General features: G+C 47.1%; 1 protein-coding gene across 11 annotated transcripts in view; it reads right to left on the reverse strand.

The window, feature by feature from the left end:
- Positions 1-26097, reverse strand: part of TEAD1 (TEA domain transcription factor 1) — a 349065-nt gene that overhangs the window by 228248 nt on the left and 94720 nt on the right. For 4 of the 11 annotated variants that reach the window (XM_074997352.1, XM_074997351.1, XM_074997354.1 and 1 more), the window contains exon 3: positions 18895-19148. The exons of the other annotated variants lie outside the window; for them this stretch is intronic. In XM_074997352.1, coding sequence (XP_074853453.1) covers positions 18895-19042 — 148 coding nt within the window. In that variant the 5' untranslated portion in view covers positions 19043-19148. The remainder of the gene's footprint in view (positions 1-18894; positions 19149-26097) is intronic. 11 annotated transcript variants of the gene reach the window in all.

The following is a 26097-nucleotide window of genomic DNA, read 5'->3' on the forward strand; positions in this document are numbered from 1 at the left end:
TCCAAGGTGTGTGGCACATCTTGCCAGGTAGAGTGCATCGGACTGGAGTGTTCAGATAAAAACACACTCCTATGGTCTGAACTGCCCCCTCCTAGAGTGAGGAGTCTAGCTCCTGAGCCATGTGAAAACTCTGAACGTCAGGATAGGCAGGGGACATCTGGGGGCAGCAGGTACATCCAGTGCAGAGAGATGGGAGGTGCCAGGCCTGGTGCTGCATATGCTCTCAGCAATGAGTTTTCACGGCACCACTTCAATGCCATGCCATGCTCCATTCCTCAAGGCTTCAGCAAAGTGGCATCCCAGTGCCATTTTGGAGCTGACTCCAGTGTTACAAAGGAGTGGGGAGGTGCCTCAGCCCTGGACTTGCACAATACCATTAAATAAAGGGAAGAAGGATTCTTTCAAAGATGGGGTTTACTTTTGAAAGAGCAGCAGTTTTCTTCTTTCGAAATAATATGCAAATGAGGTTCCAAATATGTACCTAATTTGCATTTTTATTTCCATCATTTGCATACCTCTTTTGAAAGAGGAATGCAAGCATAGACGCACCCGAAGTGTTTGCAGCACTGTTCTGATAGCTCTCTTTTCAGAGGTGCCAGCATGGATGGCGCTAGGGAAACCACAGCAGATTTTCCAGCTCGCATGGCCCATGGAGATGGCACTGGAGGCCAGGAGCATGCCAAAGAGGGGTCTGCCACTGCGGGATGGGTGCTGAGTCCAAACCTTTGGTCTTCCATGCTGAGTCTTTAGTGGGAAGCTGCTCTGGGACCAGTGGTTGGAGAGACTTTTCGTAAAGGTAAGTCTTAAGCCTGTTGGCTTGATACCTCCTAGTTCCTGCTGTGAGGCTGGAGCAATGGGTGTAGGACTGGGTCTGGTGGACCTCACCCAAACACTAAATGCAGAAAGCACAGCTATCAGAGACCCGCATGGCTTCCCTGCATGTCGTGCATTGCTAAACACCCAGGGAACCTGGCATGGTGATGACACAGCAACAAATCCAAACACTAACTGACACTGTTTTTTTAAACTTTCTAAACTTTTTAGAGCTCTAACAAGGAGAGCAACTTGGATAAGGAAAGCTAACTAACTATAACTCTTCTTTGTCATAGATAACAAAGCTCCATCTACAGCCAAGGACAGTAGAGAAGGAACGGAAGGGTCCTGTGACACATGTGCACCAGAGAGCACGAGGAGGTGCTATGGCACGTGTGGACCAGGAAACCATAGCTATAGAAGAATCCCTGAGCACTGGCAGGAGGACGCACCAACACCCAGAGTGGAGCATCCCTGGGGACACTACTCGAAGAAGATACTCGATACTCGAAGAAGAAACTACAGCTAATGAAGAATCTCCGAGCGGCAGTGTGATGTTGCATTAACACCCAGAATGGAGCACCCACAGGGACACTATCTAAAGAGGAAGAAGCCAACACAAACTCCAAAAGTGGACAGGACTGTTCTAGAAACCTACTAAATCAGTTCATCTCCTGATCAAGCTTCACCAGCAACCTTATTATGGAGCGTCTACCACAGCATATCGCTCCTTCCCTTTCTGAGTGAAGGCACCCCCACCTGCTCTCCTGGAAGGTGAACTGAGGAGCAACAAGATGCGTTTCCCATCATCTTTGGTGACTCTACCCATATTTCTACATATAACTGATTGGTTTATGTGTTGGAACATTTCTTTGAGTATCCCTCTCACAGCCAGCCATATGAACAGTCACAAGAGCAAACAATCAAAGGTTGTGTGTCAGTGATGACATTGCCTTTGCTTGCTGAGGGCTTATATCTCCTCCTCTTTGACATTTTTGAAATGGGTTGCTTGTGTAAAAAGTGCCAGTGATAAGAAGTTACATATTTATTACCAAACATTGAACTTCATGTTAGTTTTACTAAAAAGTCCATCATGTACTTCATGTCAGTGGTCTCAGAGAGGTAGCTGCATCAACTAATTTTTAATATTCAAAAAGAGAAAAACTGCTCTGGTCTACATTCTGCATCATTAGGAAAGGATGTTATGTAATGCTAGATTCTCGGATTCCTACTACCATGCAGTGAGTAAGTCTCTGCTTAGCTCAGAGGGAGAGATAATTCAAATGGAAACTCTACTCTATGGATGGGTACCAATCATTGCAAAACCTGTTGAGAGCGTCAGTAGAGCTGATCTGACATTCTGCTTCATAATAAAAGGTTCATAGAATCCTAGGGGCTGGAAGAGAGCTCAGGAGGTCATCTAGTCCAACCCCCTGCTTAAAGCAGGATTAACCCTAACAAATCATCCCTGTCATGACTTTGTGAAGCCAGAACTTAAAACTACTAGGGATGGACATTCTATCACCTCTCTAGGTAATCCATTCCAGTGCTTCATCACCCTCCTATTGAAACAGATTTTCCAAATATCCAACCTGACCACCTCAACTGTAACTTGAGACCATTGCTCCTTCTTCTGCCATCTGTCACTACTGAGAACAACCTCTCTCCATCTTCTTTAGAACCTCCCTTCAGGAAGTTGAAAGCTGCTATCAAATCACCCCTCATTCTTCTCTTCTGCATACTAAATACACCCAAATCCCTCAGCTTCTCCTCATAAGTCTTGTGCTCCAGCCTTCTAATCATTTTTGTTACCCTCCTCTGGACCCACTCCAATCCATATCCTTTCAATACTGCAGGGAGGAGTGGGGATAAAACTGGATACAATACTCCAGATGCAGCCTCATCAGTGCCAAATAAAAGAGAATAATCACTTCCTGACATCTGCTGGAAATGCTACTCCTCATGCACCCCAATATCGCATTAGCCTTCTTGGTTGTAAGAGCATATGGTTGACTCATATCTAGCTTCTCATCTACTGTAATCCCCAGGTCCTTTTCTGGTGCATTGCTATTAGTCTAAACTCTAATCTGTTGTTAAAGTCTGTGTGTTCCAGGACACAAATTCTCAGCTCAACCTGACAGATTAGAGCGAGAGATTTGTGAGTTAGAGTACATATTCAAATTTGACATATTAACACATGGTATGAACAGAGAAATCAACTACCTCACGCATTACAAGGATTGCTTCCCTTCCTTTGATGCTCGTAATTATCTCAGGCAGGACAATTAACATCTTCTCACCTCTAACACCCTTCCTTCCATCCTATTTGCTTTGTCAGTTTTTATTGCGATTTTTTTGGGGTCTTCTCAACTTATAAATGTCAGTCTGTATTGGAAATGAAATCGATCTGATGAAGTGGGTCCGTCCCATGAAAGCTCATCACCTATTAAATTTAAAGTGCTACATTTCTGCTGCTTTGTTTTGCTATTAGCCTGTCAATCCCCAGCCTGTAATGATGTTTGGTTCCAAGTGCAGGACTCTGCATTTTTCCTTGTTGAACCTCATCAGGCTTCTTTTGGCCCAATCCTGAGGGTGACCATCTATCCCATATTAGGTCCCATGTTTAGGGAGTCAAAAAGACGTCCTGACTTACTTTGTAAATGGGACCCATTGTCCCCTATTAGGCCGTCCCCAGTGATCTTTCCCTGTGCTGGCCAGAGACTCGCAGGGCTTTTTTTCTGGCCACCGCCATTTTTAAAATGTAGCTCCCTGCCCGCTGCACCACTGGGATACTACTGCCAGCCCCAGCCTTGCTTGGGTGCTTGATTGGGCTGGGGGCAGAGCGAGGGGGGGCAGGAAAGTGGGGGCTGAAGCAGGGGAACTGGGGCCATCGCAGTGTAGGGCTGGAGCCAACGCAGGAGCCCCCTCCACCCCCAGTCCCCACCACAGGGCTGAGGTAGATCCAGAGCCCTATTGCAGCCAGAGCTCTGCACAGTGCAGGGGCAAAGCCTCCCCCACCCCCGCTACATCATGGGGCCAGGGATGGAGCCCTGTATGGTTCAGGGGCCCCCTGGACCACCGGCCTCCTCCTGGAGTCCTGCCATAGGGCTGGGGTGGAGCTGGGACTGGAAACTTACTGGGGCAGCCCCTGCTGTGGACCTGGAGCCAGAACCCTCCATGGCATGAGGGTGGAGCCATCACCCTCCCTCGCACCCTGCCAGCCCTCGCCCCATCACAGGGCCAGGGCTGGAGTCTTGTACAGACATCCCGCAGGGCCAGAGTTCCCCTGCGCTGGAGCCTCGTGTTGCATGGGGCTGGGACCAGAGCCCCTCTGGAGTTCTGAGCCCTGAAGAACCTGCTGCAGGCTTGTTTCTCTCCCTAGTCCCAGTGAGCCGGGGCTTGGTGGGTGGGTTTGGGCTGGGAGGGAGGGCACAGGAATGGGCTGGGATTTGGGTGGGAGGTAAAGTGCAGCAGTGGGTGGGGGGTGCAGGAGCGGGCTGGAGGTGAGAGGTCTGGGTAAGAAGAAGGGTACAGCCATTGCCTGCTGCAGGGTCACCATCTGTCCTGTTTTAGCTGGGACAATCCCCGCCCCCAGGGTGTCCCGCATTTAGCCTAGGGGAATATGGTCACCCTACAAATCCTACATTTTGTCTAGATCACTCTGGACCCCATCCCAACCAGCCAATGCATCTACTTCTCCCCCTAGCTTAGAGTCATCTGCAAATTTGATGGGGATGCAATCCATCTCCTCATCCAGGTCCTTAATAAAGATGCTGAAAAATATCACTTGAAACCAACCACCAATCAGACATCGAGCCCTTGATCACTACCCATTAGGCCCAACCATCTAGCCAGCTTTCTATCCATTTTACAGTCCATGTATCTAATCCATACTTCGTTAACTTGTGGGCAAGAATATTGTGGGGGACGGTATCAAAAGCTTTGCTAAAGTCAAGGTATATTACATCCATTGACTTCCCCATGTCCACAGAGCCAGTTACCTCATTACAGAAGCTAATCAGATTGGTCAGCCATGACTTGCTGAATCCATGTTGACTATTCCCGATCACTTTCCCCACTTCCAAGTGCTTCAAAATGGATTCCTTGAGGATCCCCTCCAGGGGTTTCCAAGGACAGAGGGGAGGCTGACCAGTCTATAGAGCACTGGACTGTCCTTTTCTTTTTTAAAGATGGGCACTATATTTGCCTTTTTTCCTATCAACCAGAACCTCTCACGAGCTCCACAAGTTTTCAAAGATAATGGCCAAAGGCACTGCAATGACATTTGCCAACTCTCATGGTACCCTTGTATGCAATTAAATCTGGACCCATTGATCTGTATATGTCTACCTTTTCTAAATAGATCTTAACTTGTTCTTTCCCATTGAGGGCTGTCCACCTCCTTCCCATACTTGCCTGTGAAGATAGAGGCGCTCAAAAAAGAAATCATTAAGTACTTCAGCTTTTCCAACATCTTTTGTCACTAAGTTACCTCCCTCATCCAGTACAGGTCCTACACCCCCCTGATCACCCTCTTATTATTAACATGTCTGTGGCCATGTCTACACAAGCCCCAAACTTCGAAATGGCCACGCAAATGGCCATTTCGAAGTTTACTAATGAAGCGCTGAAATGCATATTCAGCACTTCATTAGCATGCGGGCGGCCGCAGCACTTCGAAATTGACGCGGCTCGCCGCCACACGTCTCATCCCGACGGGGCTCCTTTTCAAAAGGACCCCGCCTACTTTGAAGTCCCCTTATTCCCATCAGCTCATGGGAATAAGGGGACTTCGAAGTAGGCGGGGTCCTTTCGAAAAGGAGCCCCGTCGGGGCGAGCCGCATCAATTTCTAAGTGCCGCAGCCACCTGCATGCTAATGAAGCGCTGAATATGCATTTCAGCGCTTCTCAGTAAACTTCGAAATGGCCATTTGCATGGCCATTTCGAAGTTTGGGGCTTGTGTAGACGTAGCCTGTAGCAACCTTTCTTGTTACCTGTCATATTGCTTGCTAGCTGAAATTCCAATTGTGCTTTCACCTTCCTGATTACCCCCCTGCATTCTCAAGCAATATATTTATACCCCTCTTTAGTCATTTGCCCATGTTTCCACTTCTTATCAATTTCCTTTTTGAGCTTAACCTCACCAAGGATTTCCCTCGTAAGCCAAGCTGGTTGCCTACCATATTTGCTTTTCTTACTATGCATTGGGATGCCCAGTTCCTGTGCCTTCGATAAGGCTTCTTAAAAATACTGCCAGCTCTCTTGGGCTCCTTTTCCCTTCATATTAGCTTCCCAGGGGATCCTGCCCAGCAGTTCTCTGAGGGAGTCCAAGTCTGCTCTTCTGAAGTCCAGAATATGTATTTTGCTGTGTATTTTCCTTTTGTCAGGATCCTGAAATCTAACATGTCATGATCACTCTGGGTCAGGTTTATGTAGGGCTTCCTGCATCTGTAACTCTTCTACAGTGAACTTTCAAATACTAGCCTGCTCTTCTTGGTGCACAATTTTGTAGCATCTCTCCCCTGGAGTAGGTTATACCAAATACCTGGTTCCACACAGCCAGTGGAAGCAATCAGTATTTGTGCCATATATGATTCTTTAACCCACAGGTGCACTGCTTCCCTCTGTCTTCTCCCACTTGCTACATAGGTAGGAACCCGTTACCGTTTACCGAAGAGCTGTTTAAGAACTATTCACACTGTTCTTGAAAGTGGAAGCTGGCAGGGAGAAAAAAAAAACGTCCTCTAGCTCACGGAGTTCTATGTCTCTACCAATTACAGGTTAGAGAAGCATTTAATCCTGAGAGACCAAGCTACAAAAACTGAACTGGCATCTCATATGGTAAAACAGGGCACCACTGTTCTGGAGGTAACACAGTCAGATCCACTTTCTTCACATTTAAGGACAGAAATTATATTATGTAATCAGCCTTCCTGAATACACAGCATGATGATGCAATACAACCAACAATCACAGGATTGCAAGCATGTTTCTAGACAGATTTGTTTACAGTCTAAGTAACCTGCATAGTAACTTTCATAATAAGCCTCCTATCTCTGCTGCATTTTGTGCATGTTGCTGTGAGACAGAAAACACAAAAGCACATCTCTGCACAACGATTGCAATTACAGATGTATAAATATGAAACCTGATACCCTGCATCTGTTATTTCATCACTCCTACTACCTTAGTCACATTCAAATATATTTAACAGAGTGAAAAGTTCATAAGGGTCCTATATTGAATCAACAACTTGTATGGAAATGGCCAAATTAAAAGCAAAAAATAAAAAGTAATTGTTAACAAATTAGTATTGGTTCTTTAAGCTGTTCACCTAACAGCTTCCTGATTACAAACAACGAGGCTATGTCTACACTAGAGGGTTTCAACAAATCCTGCATAGCATCCAGATTCCCAAGTGTTCTCTTGACAGTAAATTGACAGAATGCAGCGCTTTTGTCAATAGACTTATCCCACTCCCACAAGGCATAGCTCTTCTGTTGACAGAGATCTGTTGACAGAAAGCTGGCTTGGATGTTCTGGGGAAGGCCTCTGTCAATATAGAAGGCCTCCAGGGTGCTGCAGAGGTGCCCATGGCGTCACCCTGTCCACAGCAATCCTGGTTCCTGCTGCTGGCCTCTTTTAAAGCTGCGGAACGCCCAGGAAATCCTGTGGCAGGAAGCTGAGAGCATGGAAGCAGCAGACGGACCATCTGTGATCCCGCAGGCCCTCGCAGCCATGCCTGTTTTGAGAGCCTTCCCAGAGGGCAGACAACCAGCCCACCCCAAGGACCTCCCTGGGCCCTTGAAGGAGCAGATCGAGGGGGTCCCAGGAGCCACCATGGTGCACAAAGCAGCGGGCCCCTCCTGGACCTGTGGGTCGAGGAAGAGACCCTCTTTGACCCCAAGGCCAAGCGTCGCAATGCCTTCACCTACCCCCAGATGACCATCACCCTTGCGGAACAGGGCCACCCCACCCGCAGAACGGAGCAGGCCAGGCAAAGGTAAAAGAACTTGATCAGGGCTATGTCTGGGCCCAGATTCTGGAGTAGGCACCACCACATGCCCCTAACATACAAAGCTAACGACATCCTGGGTGGGGGGTTCACACACATCACCTCCCACATGTCCCATAGACAGAGTGCTGGAGGCCCCCCCACACACACAGCTGGAGCCCCCAGAGGAGGAGCCTCCAAGTCCAAACCCCCACAGGAGCCAGTGGCAGACGGCCTCAGAGCAGAGTGGCAGCCTAGTGATTGTCATGGCATCGGTCCCTGCCAGCTAGGCCACCTCCCAAGTATCATAGGTGCTGTGCAAGGGTCTCTCTGGTAAATAGCCTGCTCACCACACACCCTATGAGCTTCACCTGGCCAGCTCAGACAGGACGTTGCGTTGCCGTTCCAGCACACAGAACAATGTGCTAAGTAGCGTGCGCCACTGGACCCAGCAGGCAGCCCCCTCCCGGGAACTGCCAGCACCTGCCCTGGCTGGAAGCAGGCAACTGCCTGCCCCAGACACACCTTGGAGTGAAGCTTCCAGGATGCAGGTTGCCCACAGGCGAGAAGCAACGCCCGCTCCCATGGACAGTGATGCGAGGCACAAGGTGTGGGGGAGGGAGGAAGGGCTTGGCTGCTCCCAGCTCACCTACCTCCCATGTGGGGACCCTGCTGTGGCCAGACACCCCCTTGCCCACTAGCCCATTGAGCATGGGGGTGGGAGGCAGGAGCAGCACTGCGATCAGCCCAGTCCCAGAGGCACCACAGACTCCCTGTGTGGCAGGCCACACATGGCTGTGCTCCCAGGACATTCCTGTCCCTTGGCCCAGGGGACACTGGTTGCTGCTCACAGTGGGGGGCATGGCCTTAGGGACTGCATTTCATGAATGACTCACAGTCTGTCCTCCTTGTCTTTCTTACAGCTGGACCCGCACCACCTGAGGGCAAGGCCAGCTCCACATCACCATCAGGGCAAGCCAGGCCCACCCCAGCACCGGAGGGAGCCACACCACCACAAGGGTGGGCCCGCAGCTGGAAGGGCCATCGCAGGGTGCAAGACCACCTCCAGAGGGACCACAATGCCACCCTCTGGAGGATGACAGAGCTCACGGAGCAGCAGTTCCGGGACAATTAGAAGTGACAGTCATGGGCCTGGGACTAACTAATGTCCCACTTTGATGCCACCACTGGCATCCGGCAGGACATCATGGCCCAGCTGCCCATAGCTGCCACTCCCACTGCCTCTGCAACCTGCATCCAGCCCAGCTGAGGAGGGCATTAAAGAGTTCCTGGCTGAGATCCAGCTGCCAGTGTAAGCCTTCATGAGCCAGGCCATGAGGGAGTATACTGTGTACCCCACAATACAGAGTGGCATCTGCATGTCCCCAACCACGAGCTCCTGGTGGGGGGACTGATGTGCCCACCTCCATTCTCTGGCATAGGCCAGAGTTACAGAACACTCAGGTGTCATCCCTCACAAAGCTCGGGGGTCAGATAGATACACTGGTGGGTTGGGACAAGGTCCTACACATAGTGGAGGAGTGGGCCAAAAGAAATTTGGTGAGGTTCAACAAGGAGAAGTTCAGAGTCCCACACTTGGGATGGAAGAATCTCAAGTGCTGTTAGAGGTTGGGGGCAGACTGGATAAGTAGCAGTTCAGCAAAAAAGGACCTGGGGATTACAGTGGATGAGAGGCTGGATGAGAGTCCATAGTGTGCCCTGTTAGCTAAGAAGGCTAATGGCATATTGGGCTGCATTAGGAGAAGCATTTCCAGCAGATCTAGAGAAGTTATTATTCCCCTGTACTCAGCACTGGTGACACCACATCTAGACTATGTCTACACTAGTGCCCCCCTCGCCCTGCTTCTGAAAGGGGAATGCTAATGAGACACTGATATATGCTAATTAGGCACTGCAATGAATGTGTGGTGCCTCATTAGCATAATGGCAGCCATAGCACTTTGAAAGCACTGCTTTTGATTGTGTGTGGCTCGTCTACACGGGATCCTTTTCAAAAGGACCCAGCACACTTCAAAATTCCCTTATTCCTATAACCATATTCATTTCAGGGCCTCATTAGCATATCCTGAAGGGTCTCATTAGCATCCCCCTTTGGAAATGGGGAGGCTAGCGTAGACTGAGCCCTTAAAGTATTTCATCCAGTTCTGGGCCCCCCCCCCCCAGTATAGAAAGGATGTGGACGCATTGCAACAGGTCCAGTGGAGGGCAACAAAAGTGATTAGGGGGCTGGAGCACATGACCTACGGGGAAAGGCTGAGGGATTTGGGCTTATTTAGTTTGCAGAAGAGAAGAGTGAGGGCCGATTTGATAGCAGCCTTCAACTTCCTGAAAGGGGGCTCTCAAGAGGATGGAGAGAGACTGTTCACATTGGTGACAGATGGCAGAACAGGGAACAATGGTCTGAAGTTACAGAGGGAGAGGTGCAGGTTAGATATTAGGAAAAACTATTTCACCAAGAGGGTGGTGAAGCACTGGAATGCGTTACCACACAAGTTGGTGGAATCTCCATCCCTAGAGGTTTTTAAGCCCCAGCTGGACAGGTCCTGGCTGGGAGGATTTAGTTGGGGTTGATCCTGCTTTAGGCAGGGGGCTGGACTAGATGACTTCCTGAGGTCCCTTCCAGCCCTAGGATTCTATGTCATGTGCATGAACTGTTTAGAACTGTCTGTGGTGACTGACCAAGGCCTGCAGCAGCATGGAGAAGTATCCCTTGTAGTTAATACACTCAGCCACACTGTGTTCCAGGGCACAGATCAGGATATGTGTCCCATCAATAGCCCTGATGCAGTTCGGAAAACCCAGAGAAGCAAAGCCAGCCATGACTGCATCCATGTCTCCCAGACGGATAACCATCTGCAGCAGAACAAAATGCAGTAAAGGAGCACTTTAAAGACTAGCAAAATGGTTTATTAATAAACCATTTTGCTAGTCTTTAAAGTGCTCCTTTACTGCTTTTTGTTTTGATAGTGTATAGACTAGCACGGCTTCCTCTTTGTTACTATTCATATGCAGCAGGTTGGTCTTGATGGCCATCGCAACTTGCAGAGGGAGGGGACTGAACACACACATCAGGGACTGTGGGAGGGAGTTCCTGGGACCCCAGGAGGGTGCCATGGCCACTGTGGGGGTCCCCAGCCCCTTCCCATTGCATCTTCCAACCTCTCCAGGCACACCCACTGTGAGATGACCCTCCTCCCCACAGCAGCAGGGCTGTGCAAGGGTGGGACAGGGCTCCCCACCCCTCACACCCTGATGCCCTTCCTGAGGGTCCCCCTTTGACAGCACACACATACACCTGCCTCCCGTGCAAGGGCTGCAGCCCAGGCATGCCTTAACCCCATGGAAAGGGCCCTAATGATGGACTTTCCCACACCAAACTGGTTTCCCATGAAGCAGTAGGTGTCAGGGGTGGTTAGCCTCCTGAGGGTGACTGTGACTGACTTCTCCATGGGGCTGGTGGGCCACAGGCAGGTATCCTGTCTCCAGAGAGCGGTGGCAAGCCAGGCACAGAGCCCCAGGGAAGTGTCCTTCCACATGCAGAAGTTCTGGAGCCACTGCTGGTCATCCCACTGCCCCAAGACAGCCATTCCTACACGTTGGAACAGGTGTGATGACTCCAGATCCACCTGTGCATGGGGGGAGCGGGGGTTACCATCCATCCGCCACTGTGAGTTCCTCAAAAGTGGTGTCATGCTAGCGCTCCATGAGGAAGAGGAGGACAGCCATCAGGAGGTGCAGCAGGTGCTGAAGCACCTCTAGATGAAGCCACTGCAAGCCCATGGGCTGTTCTCACACCATGTTTTGCTGGAAAGACCCATACCTGCCAGAAAGCATCAAAGCCCTGCTCTAGCAACTATGCTGTCTCTCTTGGAGGTAGGCACACCTCAGCATGGGTAGGGAAATGGGGTTGGGTGTGTGTGTGGCTTTGAGGGTTTATCTCGCTGGAGCTCCTGGAAGGGACTGCCAGCCATGTGACCCCTTCTAATGGTGTTCGGGATGGCTGTTTTGTTCAGAGAGGGGCTGGACAATCCAGCGGCTTTCTTTCAACAGAGCAGATCACTCTTGCGATTCGCTAAGCATTTTGGCCACAATCTGTCAACAGAAGTTTCGCCAGAAGATATCTTCTGACAAAACTTCTGTTGACAAATCTCTGTAATCTAAATATAGACCTAGAGAGGAAGGGAAGGAGATGACCTACAATGTCATATAACTGTTATAAAATAGGACCTTTTGCTGGTGTATTATCTGTGAGATCCATTTGAAGTTCCATTAATATTAGTATGGTGCTTTGGGGGTGAAAAGTGCCATTATGAATCTTGAAATATTCTATTTACCTAGGCAAAGTAGTTTTATTTGATGAGTGGAAAAAAATAATCACTAGGTTTCCATTACCCTCCTGGTAAAGACAGACTCATAGCCTTTGTGCTTGGATTACTAAATTTATATAACAGTTTTGCAAAGTTGCAGTGTATTCTTACAACTTTACATTGAGTTTATTAATCTTTGTAGAATATGTAAACAGATTTTTCACCTTTTTCATAAAACTGAATACATTTGCCTGGTGGCTTGGTTCCTATGAAGATATATTTGCTTTGCCACTTAATATCTCTTTACAGGATAATTGAATTTTTTAATTCAAAAAATTAAATACAAACTATTTTCCGTATTAAATACAAAGGCCTTCTTTGCTACCTTGAGGATTAACTAGTAACATTAGTGGTAAAGTACTTGCATGCCTACACGAATTATCACATTTCATGTATATTCTGAATTTCTTTTATATTACCCTCAAAGTAGTATCAGAGATATATATTAATGTATCTACATTTCAGACGAAAATGAAAAACAAAAACACACTGAAGCAAATTAATTCCCACTATAACTCCACAGACTACAGGGTTGTTACACCAGGGAAGGATTAGAGCATGGATGTGCAAAGTGGGGTGTAGACCCCCTTGGGAGGATATGAAATTTCATAAGGTAGGCACGGCACAATTGGCTGCTGGGTCTCAGACTCATCTTGCTCATTAAAAATGTCAAAATATGTTTTTGTTTTTATGCCTGTGTATTTACATTTATATACCGATTAATAGAAGTTTTTACATTCTACATACTTTTCTTACATGTTCCAAAAGATGTTTTTTTCATATGAACATAACCAAAATTTCCATCTGTTTGGATTACATTAGGCAGGTTGCGGGGGGGGGGCGGGGGGAACCTGCTAATTGCAGGGATAAAAAGCGGGGCCTGATGTAAAAAGTTCTCTCACCCCTGAATTAGAGCTGCATTTCACAAAAGAATCTCTGAAGCCTTCATTCTTCTAAATCTTACCAAAACCATCATTGCAGTAGCAGAAAAGTGCAGGCAAGTATCCTGCCAATAAGCAACTTAACAGGAATCTCTACAAGTAACTACACTGTCAACGGGAAATGACCAACAGTTTGAACTAAGTACAAACACAACCAATACTCTCTAATGGACTATGGGTTTTAGTAAGTTTTAGAACATAAAGATACAAATTCATAACTATTTCTTGGACGGGAAATAAGTCCTGCAGTGTCACACTTCCTCTCTGTAAACAGTATTTGTACTTTTGTCAGTACAGCAAAAGCTCAGTTATCTAGCCTGGATAACCCGCACATTGTGATAACTGGCATGCCGTGGCTGGCTGAGCCAGCTGCCACAGGGCCAGCTGACAGGCTCAGGACAGCTACCACAAGGCCGACTGACACGCTGTTGGCCCAGCCCCAATATCTGGCACATTTAATTATCTGGCACCCCCAGTTCCCTGTGAATCCTGGATAATAGAGATTTTACTGTACTTTTCTTAGCACAAAGAGAGACAAAAACATAAAAAGTCTCACACACTGAACACCTGCCATGGCAAATTTGAGCAATGTGGGTATAAGTGTAGCCCATTTATTCCTTGATTATTTCTTGAAAGAGTGAGCAGAAGGTTCTCAGCAAGTCTCAGAAAGACGTCCTCAATCCTGGATCAAAACTTTCATATTCACTGCCATTTTCCAACCATAGTCACTCCTTTCTTCGTAAAACCATCACGGAAGGAAAATAAGATGGAACTATGAGAGGCACTGTTCTGCAGAAATCATCTTCTCTATGGCCGTTTCTACACAGGCCACTTCCTTTGGAAGTGGCATGCTAATACATTGAGCGAAAGATGCTAATGAGGTGCGGATGCAAATTCCCTGCACCTCATTAGCATAACATCACGTGATTTGGAGTCCAGAAGACTTTTTCGGGAAAAAGGCGCCTCCAGAAGAAGGACTTCCTTCTGGAAGCCTCCCCCCGGGGCCGCACTTCTACACGGCGTTTTGGAGTCCGGAAGAACGGTCTTCCGGACTCCAAATCACGTGACGTTATGCTAATGAGATGCAGGGAATTTGCATCCATGCCTCATTAGCATCTTTTGCTCCATGTATTAGCATGCCACTTCTGAAGGAAGTAGCCTGTGTAAAAAACGGCCTATTTGGCCATTACTGGCCACTCCCTTTTATGAATTTCCTAACCAATATTCCCAGCATGAACTCAAGCAATTTTTTTTCAATTTTTACTCAATTATTTCCCTAAGCCAAAGTTCAGGAGATTCCTAATGCTTTGTTTATGGTCTCCATAATGAAGTGATGGGGCCATAATGCAGCTAAGAGTGTCTCAAGGCCTAACAGAAGACACCACTGTTTTCTTGCATTTCACAGTTCTTTTCTTCATGGATCTTCTGGACCTGCAGTAGTGGGAGACCAAATCTTCCTCCCAACTTAAACCACACAGTCCTCATATCCTTCTTTTTTGTGGGTAGGAAGGCCCAGAGAAGTTCTTGGATCCTCTTGATCCAATCCCAATGGGTTACTTTCATGGAGGGCTGGAGTAAAAGGAGAATGACATGGGCCAAGAGAAAAAGGGAATGGCTTTGTTCCACTCCTTCTAAAAATAATCACAGAACCATGAAACAACATCCAAAGAAAACCAAGTCACACTCACAAAACACAGATGCCAGCGATATCCTCAGTAACAGAGGCAGTAGCACTGACACCACACATTTCCTTTTTCAAAGAGGACAACTCATACTCACCTTCTCTGCAGGTGTTTGACTTACAAAACCCCAGGAGTGCACGCGCGCACACACACACACACAAAATAAGAAAGAAAGGAAGGAACTCAAACCCAAGCAAATGAATTAACTCCATTCCTAAGGGCTGCTCAAAATCACCATAAAAAGAGCTGTGAAGAACTTCAGCCTTCTGCTGAAAATAAAATGTCTTATTAAATCTACGGTGGAGATCATTAAACAGCTTTCACAAGGACAGATTCCTCCCTCCTTCAAAACCTCTTTGTTTTTTTAAAGCAAAATCTGAATTGCTCTAACTTGCGCCCATCACAGAGAGATTACCTTTAAATGGAGCTAGTAGAACAAATGTTTTTGTAAATGATTTATTAGGTGGTGAGCTTTCATGGAACAGACCCACTTCTTCAGATCTATATAATTTCCAGCCGAGACCCAAATATATAGCACAGAGGTCCAAAAAATTGCAATAAAAACTGACAAATCAAATACATGAACTGAAGGAGCAGGGTGAGGGGCTGACATCCCCCACACCTCGCCCACCTCCCTCGATTCATGTATTTGATTTGTTGGTTTTCATTGCAATTTTTTGGACCTCTGTGCTATATATATATATCTTTGTTAGTCTTTAAAGTGCTACATGACTACTATTTTCTTTTGTTAGAATACAGACTAACATGGCTACTTCTCTATTACTATTGAAATGATTTTCTAGAAAGACAATGTTATTACATTTGTTGTTTTTGAAAATTGTTTTTGTTCTAGTATCTACATTTCAAGATAATTTCAGACAGAAAATGAAATGGTGCTATCTTGGCCTTTTGTCTTGCATGGTTCATGAATTACTTATCCATTACAAAATGCTGCAACCCTGTGAAAGCATTGAAATATAGTAATGTCTTTCTCGTAAGAGAAATAAACTTGGTATTCCACTAAAAGGCATTAAATTATTTTCATTATGCCACACAGAAACTAAAACACTTACGCTGTTTTGATTTCAAAATCCTTGGAGAACAATTATGCTCTTAGGGCCATAAGACTCTATCATAAGGTCCTCAGAAACATAGCATAGCTTCAATAAATCCTCTAAACACTACAAAGCAGTTACTCAGCTTGAAGAATGAAAACATGAGTTCATCCACTAAAAAACTCAGCATGTAAATACTACTAATACAATAGCCTGCATTTCCAAACATATTCCTTCTTCAAAATGACAGCAACACTTTAAATCAATACAATACAGGTACTTAATTTTCATATCAAATCATTATGAAAAACATTTTATTTAGGGTACCTAATATTCAAAATATCATCTGTATTTTATCTGTAATTTATACATTAATTTGTATTTTATAGGAAATACATAGATAATGCAGATATAATTTAAAGCATTTATTGTCAGCTACATGTTTATTATATATGAGTAATTCTTTGAAATTTAGGATTCAGAACAATTGTCTTATTAAACCTACAGCGGGAGATTGTTAAAAAGTAAAATCCTTACATGTACAAAGATGTAAGTTTTCTTTAAAAACAGAAAAATTCACATGACAAATCTATTATTTCCTGCAGATGATGATCTTAAAAAGGAAAAAAAAAACACATTTGAAAATTATTTGAAGTAAACTGCCTATGGATTATGGGACACTGATTTAAAAAAAAATGGAGCCAGCATTAATTTTGGCAGACTAGAGTGTCCATGCACAAGTACAGTGTTGAACTATATATAATATACCTGTTTGCAAGTATAACTAAGTCCTCCCAGAAAAAGAAGAGCCTGTTAAACTAATCATGTATCCCTTTTAAAACAACAATATGCCTTTCAATCAAAATAGAGGGAAATTACAAGGGAAATGGAACAACGGCAGAAGAAAAACTATATTCTCAGATTTTTTTTTTTTAAATCAGTCCATCAAGAAACCAAGGACCTAGAAACATTCTGCCAACAGCAGCTGAGATGCTTCATCACAAATCCATTTTTCCAGACATTATGTTTCATTTGGCTGCAAGGGTCACCTGACAGCTGCAAACTAACGCCCTAAGGTTTGTTTCTGCCTTGCTGTGACACTGACGGGCTGTGAGAGACTCCCGACCGACACCACAGAAAGACATTTTTTCCCTTGTTTCCATTACATCATTCAACCAGTAATGGGGGGAGGGGGCACAGCTGGTGGCAGCTGCAGTGCCATCTGCTTTGTCCTTACAGTGCCTGCTTGTTTATTCTGTAGGTTCCTACTGATATTGATGGAGAAGGGGCTGTGTTAAAGACACAACATACCATTATGTGACATATTTACAAATCTTTAGAAACAAGTTTCTCTAAACATCAGGAAAGCTGCATCCATGTGTCAGGTAGACTCCTTACCATTTTTAACTATAACAGTACAAAACCACAATCAACAAAACACTCCATGATTAATAGAAATGTAAACTGCTAAGGAACAAACCACAATCTGCCTTTTATAGCATGAAGCCCCAAAACTTTGCAAAAGTTTAAACAAAAAATAAATAGGAGGCCAACCTAAGTCTCCAAAATCAGAGATTAGGTCGAAGAAACTAGAAAGACAAAACCAAAAAAACATAGCAAAAATATGCCTAGATACCTCTATTGTTGGATGCACTATATTTATGAAACATTGTCAGAACATAATACAATTTACAGCAGTTCACAAGAGAAAATAAAACCTTGCATCACTCATTGAGAGGACTGTGAAAAGCCGCATCTGCATTACCCCACCTTTTCAGAAGGGGCGTGTAAATGCAGCTGATTGAAAATGCAAAGGAGGTGCAGATTTAAATATCTTGTGCCTCATCTGCATAGTACCACGGGATCTCACTTTCAAAAGGGACTGCTTTCAAAACGCAGACAGCCGTGTAGACAGGGCTCCTTTGAAAAGAAACCCCATCTATGTGTCTGTTGTGTTTTGAAAGCAGCCCCTTTCAGACAAGAGATCCTGAGGGAGTATGCAAATGAGGCACAAGATATTTAAATCCATGCCTCATCTGCATTTTTGATCAGCTGCATTTACTTGCCCCCTTCCGAAAGGGAGGGGTAGAGTAGATGCAGCCAAAGTGACAAGAACTTTATCCCTTCTGTATTAAAGTGCTCTATTTCAGTGTTTCTCAACCTTTTCTTTATAAAGTACCCCTTTAAAAAAACATTTTAAGTACTCCCTGACTTCTCTCACCACTGATTGAGAAACATTGTCCTCAGGTAATCTGAGGTTTTGAAACAAGTACCATGCAACTTTTCCAGATTCCTGTACCCTTTTTCAGAGTCAAATTTCATTTTGCATGCCACAAAGACACACCTCACTTAAAAACTGCTTACTTACAAAAACATGCAAAAATATCACAGAAGACTACTATTGAAAAGTTGCTGACTTTCTACCATCTTATTATCAAATAAATGAACTGGAATTGAAATATTGTTCTTGCATTTCAGCATAAGGCATACGAAGCAGTAGAAACAAGTCTGAATGAACTTTGAGATCGTACTGACTTTACTAATGTTATTTTTATGTAGCCTGTTGTAAAACTAGGCAAATATCTAGATGAGTTGATGTACCCAAAGGAAGACTTCAGTATGCTCCCAAAGGTACACCCACCCCAGCTGAGAAATGCTGCTCTGTTTCCAGGTTCAAGCTGATTTTATTTTACTGCACCATTTACTGAAAACTGAAGAGTACTTATATATTTTTATGCACAAGGAGTCACATTTAAGAATTCCTTTTAAACATTCTTATTCATCCATGTTGTAGCTACCGCTGCAGAACTGTAAATTTATATTTTTTCTACCAATCACTGACTGAGGTCTGGAGAGATCAGCAACTGAATGCTCTGGAACTCCCTTAATTTCATCAGAGTTCAAGCTGATTTACACTCGTGTATCTGGAGATAAGAACCTAGTGTTTTGTCTACAGAAAGGCTTGGCTGTGTGCATCTCATTGGACAATTACTTTAAAAGGTTAAATTTGCACAACTTACCATACATTTTGCCTTCATCTGATAAGATGATTTTCCTCCTTCCACATGGTGGATAGATAGCTAGAGCCTCCTGAAAGCTCTGTTCAATGTCAGGGCTCCAGACACCTTCTGCATCATTGTCAATAGGCTTATCTGCAGAATCACTCATTCTTTCAATGTCTTCGGCAGGGCTTTCACTGCCGCTCCAGCTGCTGGGCTCAATGATGGTGGCTGGGGTCTCCAAGCCTAAGCCTGGAGTCTTAAAGAAAATAAATCTAAAAACAAACAAACAAAGAGATACTAAAGAGACAGAACTTAACATGAACATTCCCCGGCTACCCAAAAGTAACTTACATAGAACTTAACAGTAATGGGCCCAATGGTAGAGTATTACTGTGATTAATGAGTTTGTAAAAAACCTAATTAAAAATAAAATAAAAACACAATTGTTTCCTGAAATGTGTAGAATCGAGTGTCTTAAAACAAAAGCCAGGAGCCACATTCCCCTTTTTCTGCCCCCCTACATGCAGGAATAGGGTATCAAGTTACTTTTTAAGCATATTGTAACTTGGTCAACAAATAATGCGAAACTGTTGAATGTAATAGATTTGATCTGGATTCACATTGGAAGCCTTAAAATAAAGGGCAGATCCTCAGATGGTACAAATTGCTGCCACTCTGGCAAGTTTACTGGTTTCCCCAATGAGGGTCCAACTAATTAAATCTAAAAGAATTAAAATAAATGTTAATTGTTAAATAAAACAACAAATTTATCCCAGATTATCACTGGAGTCAGTAAACTGCAACAGGGATCAAATCAACTCAGTATGGTTAACTGGACAATACTGAGATGTTTAGATCCAACCAAATGAACAACAGAGTCTCAGCTATACATAAAGTGAAATCCTTAAAAAAAATAAGTTGGGGAATAATACCAGGCAAAGGAGTAACTACAAAAAAAAAATTGCACAATAAGTTTTGTGTTTAAAAGTCTCTGTCATGGAACTACCTCAGAACAAAAATTACAAGCGTTGAGTTTAATAAGAAATAATTCAATATAGGAGCACCTACTAACATGACTACAGCTAAAGATCTGTCAATGTTCCTTTTATATTTTCGAGAGAAATACAGCTCTACTGCAAAGATTTGCTTCAGGCAAAAATCTTCAATACCAGGCCAAATTCATCTCCAGTGTAACTCTTTGGAAGGTAAGTACATTACACCAGGACTGAGTTTTATGACCATGTTTAGGCATACCACATTTTTAGATTTTCGTTACATGAAAAGGAAGGGAATTTTTAATGCATTTTTTCAGTTAAATGAAACCATCCAAACCTCTCAACTTTAAACTCATTTATTTGATTTGTAAATGAAGAACCATGATGTGCAATCTTCACACAAAAGGAAAGTGCAGAGAAGGGAAAATCAGACACCTCTACAGTAACGCTCTACTTTCCACATACTCCTTCAACAAGGCTAATCAAACTGAGGAACATGGTGGGGTAAGCAATATTCATCATTCCACAGAAATTGCAAGGGAAAGTAGGATAGCTACAGGCTGTAGTAGTAGCTTTCCTGAGGACATCCCTCTGTTTTGAGGAGCTCTCTTACAGACAATACTGGCAGCAAACGCTGCTTGAGGCACGTCAACCTATAAAACCCAGCCAGAGTTGGATGATGCTTTTGGACAAATTTGAAGACAAAACCACAAGTGGTCTATTTATCCCATGTTAAATGGCTTGATTTTTCAAAGGTACTGAGCATTTGCAACTTCCACTGACTCCAGCGAGAACCGAGATTGCCCAGAATCCCTACTGATGAAGACACAAGAAGTTTATTTTCCACAGCCATGTTCTCTGTTACCTGAGTAAAAGTGCTGCTGCTTTCACATTTGGAAACTTGAGTACAATCTAGATGTGATGCATGTGCGCATGTACTTTTTTCCAAGTAATTTTCCAGAGGGACAGTAGTTATTTTTACTTAAGTACATTCCCCTGACCTTCCTAAGGCAGCTGCAGTTTTACTCATGTAACTTTTTGGGTACTTTTTCTGTCTCTGCTTATTGGTTTTAAAAATTTCATCACAACATCAAAATGTTAGTTTCCACTTAGGATTAATATCAGGTTTAATCTGTGTCTAGAAAATCTTTTAGCAAATCCATGTTACAGGCATAGTAAGTAGCAGTGCAGAGATTAGAAGGCAACTGAAAAACAGTAGACTGCACAGCAGTGGTGTAAGAGAATGGAAACTTTGGCCAAGAACATCAGGGCAAAAATCTATGCTCAGAAAAAGTATTATGGGATTATTATCATATATAGAAAGCAGGCTGTGACTTCGTTTATAGATGATATCCAAAAGAAAGAAACAAGCACCTCAGAAGAATGAGGGGGTGGTTTTACCCTGACAGGACTCACACATTGCACTCAAATATTCCCCACTTAAAAGCATCAGGGAAGAACTGAAGAATAAAAACATGCCCAGATGTAACACTTATTACATAGGGAATTTTCAGTAAATGAGAGTAATTATAGCCTAAGCAGGGTAATGATGTTCTACTAAGGACAAGACTTATATCGGAGGTGGAAAAATTATCCAAAAAGTTACTTGAGTAAAGTACAGCTATGGTGAGGGTGTTTACTTAAGTACAAGCCACCGGTGTTCCTCTGGCCACTACTTGAATAAAAGTACATACCACGCATGCGCGCGCGCACACACACTCTCTTTCATCACTGCTTGATTGTACTCAAGTCTCCAAAAGTATAAGCAGATGCATTTTTACTCAATTAACTTTTTGGGTACTTTTCCCACCTCTGATTTTAGTTCACACTTGCTCTTGCAAAAAGAAAAAAATCACATCTGATCCTTGATGGCTTCCATAGATTGAAAGTTCATTTGAAGATAGCACCTCCAATAGTACAGAGCCCCCAGATCCCACCCTGCCGCATTTCTTCAGTACAATAGTCCTTCGAATTATGCGAGGGTTGCAGTCCCATGCAGCCTTGCAAAACTTGAATTTTGTGTAAGTCATAATTTTGCTTTTTTTCCCCAGCAGAACACGTTTTGCAGCCAGGGAAGCAGCAGAAGCACCTGGAGCTCCTTTGGAAAGGTAAGCCTGAGATTGGGGGCATGGGGCAGTTGCGGAGCATTAAGCCTGGTGTGGGTTAGGTCTGCAGGGGAGGGAAGGGAGTTGAGCCAGAGCCGGTGCGGAGCTGGAGGAGTTGAGCTGAAGCCGCATGCAGGGCAGAGGAGTGAGCTGGGCGCAGGGATGAGCCGGGTCTTGGAATTGCACTTAATTCATGTTAATGTGAGTTATGCACAACTCGAAATCTCACATCTCGAGGGATTACTGTACAGACTCAGGGGGGACGCATGCCACGTCCTGTAGCAGGCAAACAAGCCATGTACGTCTCCTATTCTAGCACTACTGTTCTCCACTTATGAACTCTGCCAGAGTCACAGCCCCAAATCTCACGAACACACCCATATAAAATTTTTCTGAAGAAACATATAAAAAACCATTATATTAGCTCCAGAGGAATTAATGCCACTTGATATTCATGTTGGACCTCAGGTTGTGTCTGATGATAATGCTTCAACTAACTTGCTGTTGCTTCCTACCTAGCAAAGCTACATCTTCTACAAATCAATGTTTAACAGCCTCTAAAACAGGGTTTCCCAAACTGGGGGGGCATGAAGAAATTCCAGGGGGGGCCCATGAGGTGACCCAGTCTCCCCCCCCCCGCATTCCCCTTACTCCAAGAAAGGGCTGGCCTTTGCTTCCAGCTCTCAGCCCCTGCTAGCTTACGTGGGTGACCTGGCACAGCTACTATAGGCTACATCTACACGTGAAGCCTACATCGAAATAGCTTATTTCGATGTTGCGACATCGAAATAGGCTATTTCGATGAATAACGTCTACACGTCCTCCAGGGCCGGCAACGTCGATGTTCAACTTCGACGTTGCTCAGCCCAACATCGAAATAGGCGCAGCGAGGGAACGTCTACACATCAAAGTAGCACACATCGAAATAGGGATGCCAGGCACAGCTGCAGACAGGGTCAACGGGCGGACTAGCGCTTCCGGGGCAACAGCTAGCCGCTCCCTTAAAGGGCCCCTCCCACATATACTAAGCCTGCACAGCATGCGGTCTGAGGAGCCATAGGCACAGAGACCCTGGGCGCCGCAGTCATGGACCCCCAGCAGCAGCAGCAGCAGCAGCAGCAGCAGCAGCAGCAGCTAGAGGTCCACCCAGCCCTCCCGGCAGGAGCAGGGCTTGCCCTGGCTCATGCCATGTGGGAGGCAGCTGACTACCTTCTTGCCCCAGGGGAGGAGATGCCCCCAGGGCAGCAGGGCTCAATCCCTACCCCTGCACCACCCCGCTCCACCCCCCGCCTCACATGCCGGCGGCTGTGGAGCTACCCCACCAGCACCGACTGGTGGGAGCGGCTGGTGCTTGGGGAGTGGGACGACGACCACTGGCTCAGGAACTTCAGGATGACCCGCCAGACATTCCTGGAGCTGTGCCAGTGGCTCACCCCCGCACTCAGGCACCGGGACACTGCCATGCGGCGTGCCCTCCCTGTAGAGAAACGGGTTGACATCGCTGTCTGGAAGCTGGCCACTCCAGACAGCTACCGATCCGTGGGGCAGCAGTTTGGTGTCGGCAAGGCCACCGTCGGCGCTGTCTTCATGGAGGTAAGAGAACCCACAGGGGGAGGCCAGGCCAGGGCAGGGCAGGGCCACGCACACCCTGCTCACCCCTCATTGGGGCTGTCCCATGTGCTTTCTCTGCAGGTCGTGCGTGCCATCAACGCCATGCTCCTGCACAGGCTCGTGAGGCTGGGGGACCCACATGCCACTGTCGCCGCCTTTGCCACCCTGGGCTTCCCCAACTGCTTCGGGGCTCTGGATGGGACTCACATCCCCATCCGCGCCCCGCATCACAGTGGAGGACGATACCTCAATCGGAAGGGCTACCATTCTGTCGTCCTGCAGGGCTTGGTGGACAGCCGGGGACGTTTCCAGGACATTTACGTGGGCTGGCCTGGCAGCACCCACGACGCCCAGGTTTTCCGGAACTCGGGCCTGTGCCGCCGGCTGGAGGCGGGGACCTACATCCCCCAGCGGGAGATCCCTCTGGGGGACACCACCATGCCCTTCTGCGTCATCGCAGATGCGGCATACCCCCTCCGGCCGTGGCTCAGCACCCCTACACGGGCCATCTCTCCGCTAGCCAGGAGCGCTTCAACGAGCGCCTGAACCATGCACGCCAGGTGGTGGAGCGCTCATTTGGCCGCCTCAAGGGACGCTGGTGATGTCTCCTGACCCGCCTGGATGCGAGCCCCAACAACATCCCCCAGATTGTGGGTGCCTGCTGCGCCCTGCACAACCTCGTGGAGAGCAAGGGGGAGACCTTTCTGCAGGGCTGGGCCGCGGAGGCCGGCAGGGCACACGTGCAGCCACCTGCTGCCCCCAGTCGGCAGGTGGACCCAGAGGGGACCCGGGTCCGGGAGGCCCTGCGGGCCCACTTCGACCAACAGGCCGCGGGGTGAACTCTGCCCAGGCCCCCTACTGCCCGCCCCTTCCTCACCCACACTCCTGCCCCAACGCCCACACCATGGAGCACCCCACGGCCCCCCCCCACTTGTCCTGGACAAATGACAGCATGAACGTGTGGGTGAACGTAAACTTTTTTTTCCTCTTTACGAAACTTTTTTTTTTTTTTGTAAATAAATAAATATGTGAAACACAAACCAAAAAGGAGGGACAAACGTTCAACAAAAGCAAGATGTGCACAAATAAAACAATATACAACAACAAAGCAAAGAAGTGTGCGCCATCAACAAAAAAGAAAAGCAGGGAGGAGAACGGGGAGAACTATTTACATGGGGGGGACGGGGCAAACGGGGGCACCAAAAACAAACATTCAAACTATATACAACAAGGGGTGGGGGGCCATGTCCTGGGCCCCTCGCCCCTAGAGCCCAGCACTGGGCGTGCCCAGCCGGGAGCCCCGCCGTGCCTGCAGTCTGCTCCGCGGCTGGGTGGGAGCGGGCTGGACAGGAAGGTATCGGCGCCGGCGAGTCTCAAGGGGCTCCAGGGGCCCCTCGGCGCTGTGGCCCTCACGGGTGGGTGGTGGGGCGACGGCGGATGGCCCGGCGATGGCTGGAGCAGCTGGTGGTGGGGCTGCAGGAGCGGGCAGGGCGGGCGATGGCTCGGCCGGCGCGGCATGGGGGGCCAGGTAATCAACCAGCCGGTTGAATGTCTGCATATAGGCCCCCCATGCCTCCTGGCGCCAGGCCAGCGCCCGCTCCTGCAGCTGGAGGTGCTGCTCCGACACCTCCAGCTGCTGGCGGAGGATGGCTAGCAGCTGGGGGTCCATTGCTGCCGCCGGTAGTAGGCGCGGGGTCCGCCGTCTTGCCCTCCGCGGGGCCGGTCGTTCCTCGGCCGAGGGGCTGCCCTGGAGCGAGGGTCCCGGAGGGCTCTCCGGGACAACTGAGGCCTCGCCGGCGCTCTCTTCCGGTCCTTCGGATGGTGCAGGTGCAGGACACAGGAGAGGAGGGGGGAAAGAAGAATGGAGACAGGCGTTAGTGTGGGCCCCGAGCCGTGGCCTTTGTCCCCCCCACCCTGTGCTGCAGGTTCCCCATCCCCGTCCCCGGGAGATGCTGCTGTGATGGATGGGGTTCAGGGGTCCCCCTGCCCTGCACCCCGTCCCCTGGTGGGAGCGACTCTCACTTCACCCCGCAGGGTCTGAGAGCAGGAGAGCTTTCTTAGGCCACAGATGGCCAGTTTCTGGCAGGAGTGACAGCACCAGCTGTCGGAAGAGACAGTCCTTCCAACCCGTCGTGGGGAGAAGACCCCAAGGGGGGCCCCTCTGGGATGCAGCTTTCCCCCTCCTCTGGCTGGCTGCCTACCAGCTCTCCCTTCCCCTAGCCTCTACCTGTGGCCCCCGCCCTCGCCCCCCAATTCCAAGCCAGCTCGGCTCCTCCCTCCTGTTTGCTCAGGGCAGAGGTGTCACCTGCCAGCTGTAGCGCCAGGATCCTCCTTTGGCCCTGGGAGCTATTCGGCTCTTGTGGCTCATATGTAGCCTGAGTCTCCTTTTGGCACTCCCCACACTTCATCACATGCTGCTGCTGCGGGGTGTCCCACCCCCTCCGCCCAGGGGCCCCTCGAGGTTCCGCTCCCCCCTGGCCCGGGGATGGGGCATGGCACTGTCATGCAGG

This window comes from Carettochelys insculpta, chromosome 6 (assembly GCF_033958435.1).
Source record: "Carettochelys insculpta isolate YL-2023 chromosome 6, ASM3395843v1, whole genome shotgun sequence".
Classification (NCBI taxonomy): Eukaryota; Metazoa; Chordata; order Testudines; family Carettochelyidae; genus Carettochelys; species Carettochelys insculpta.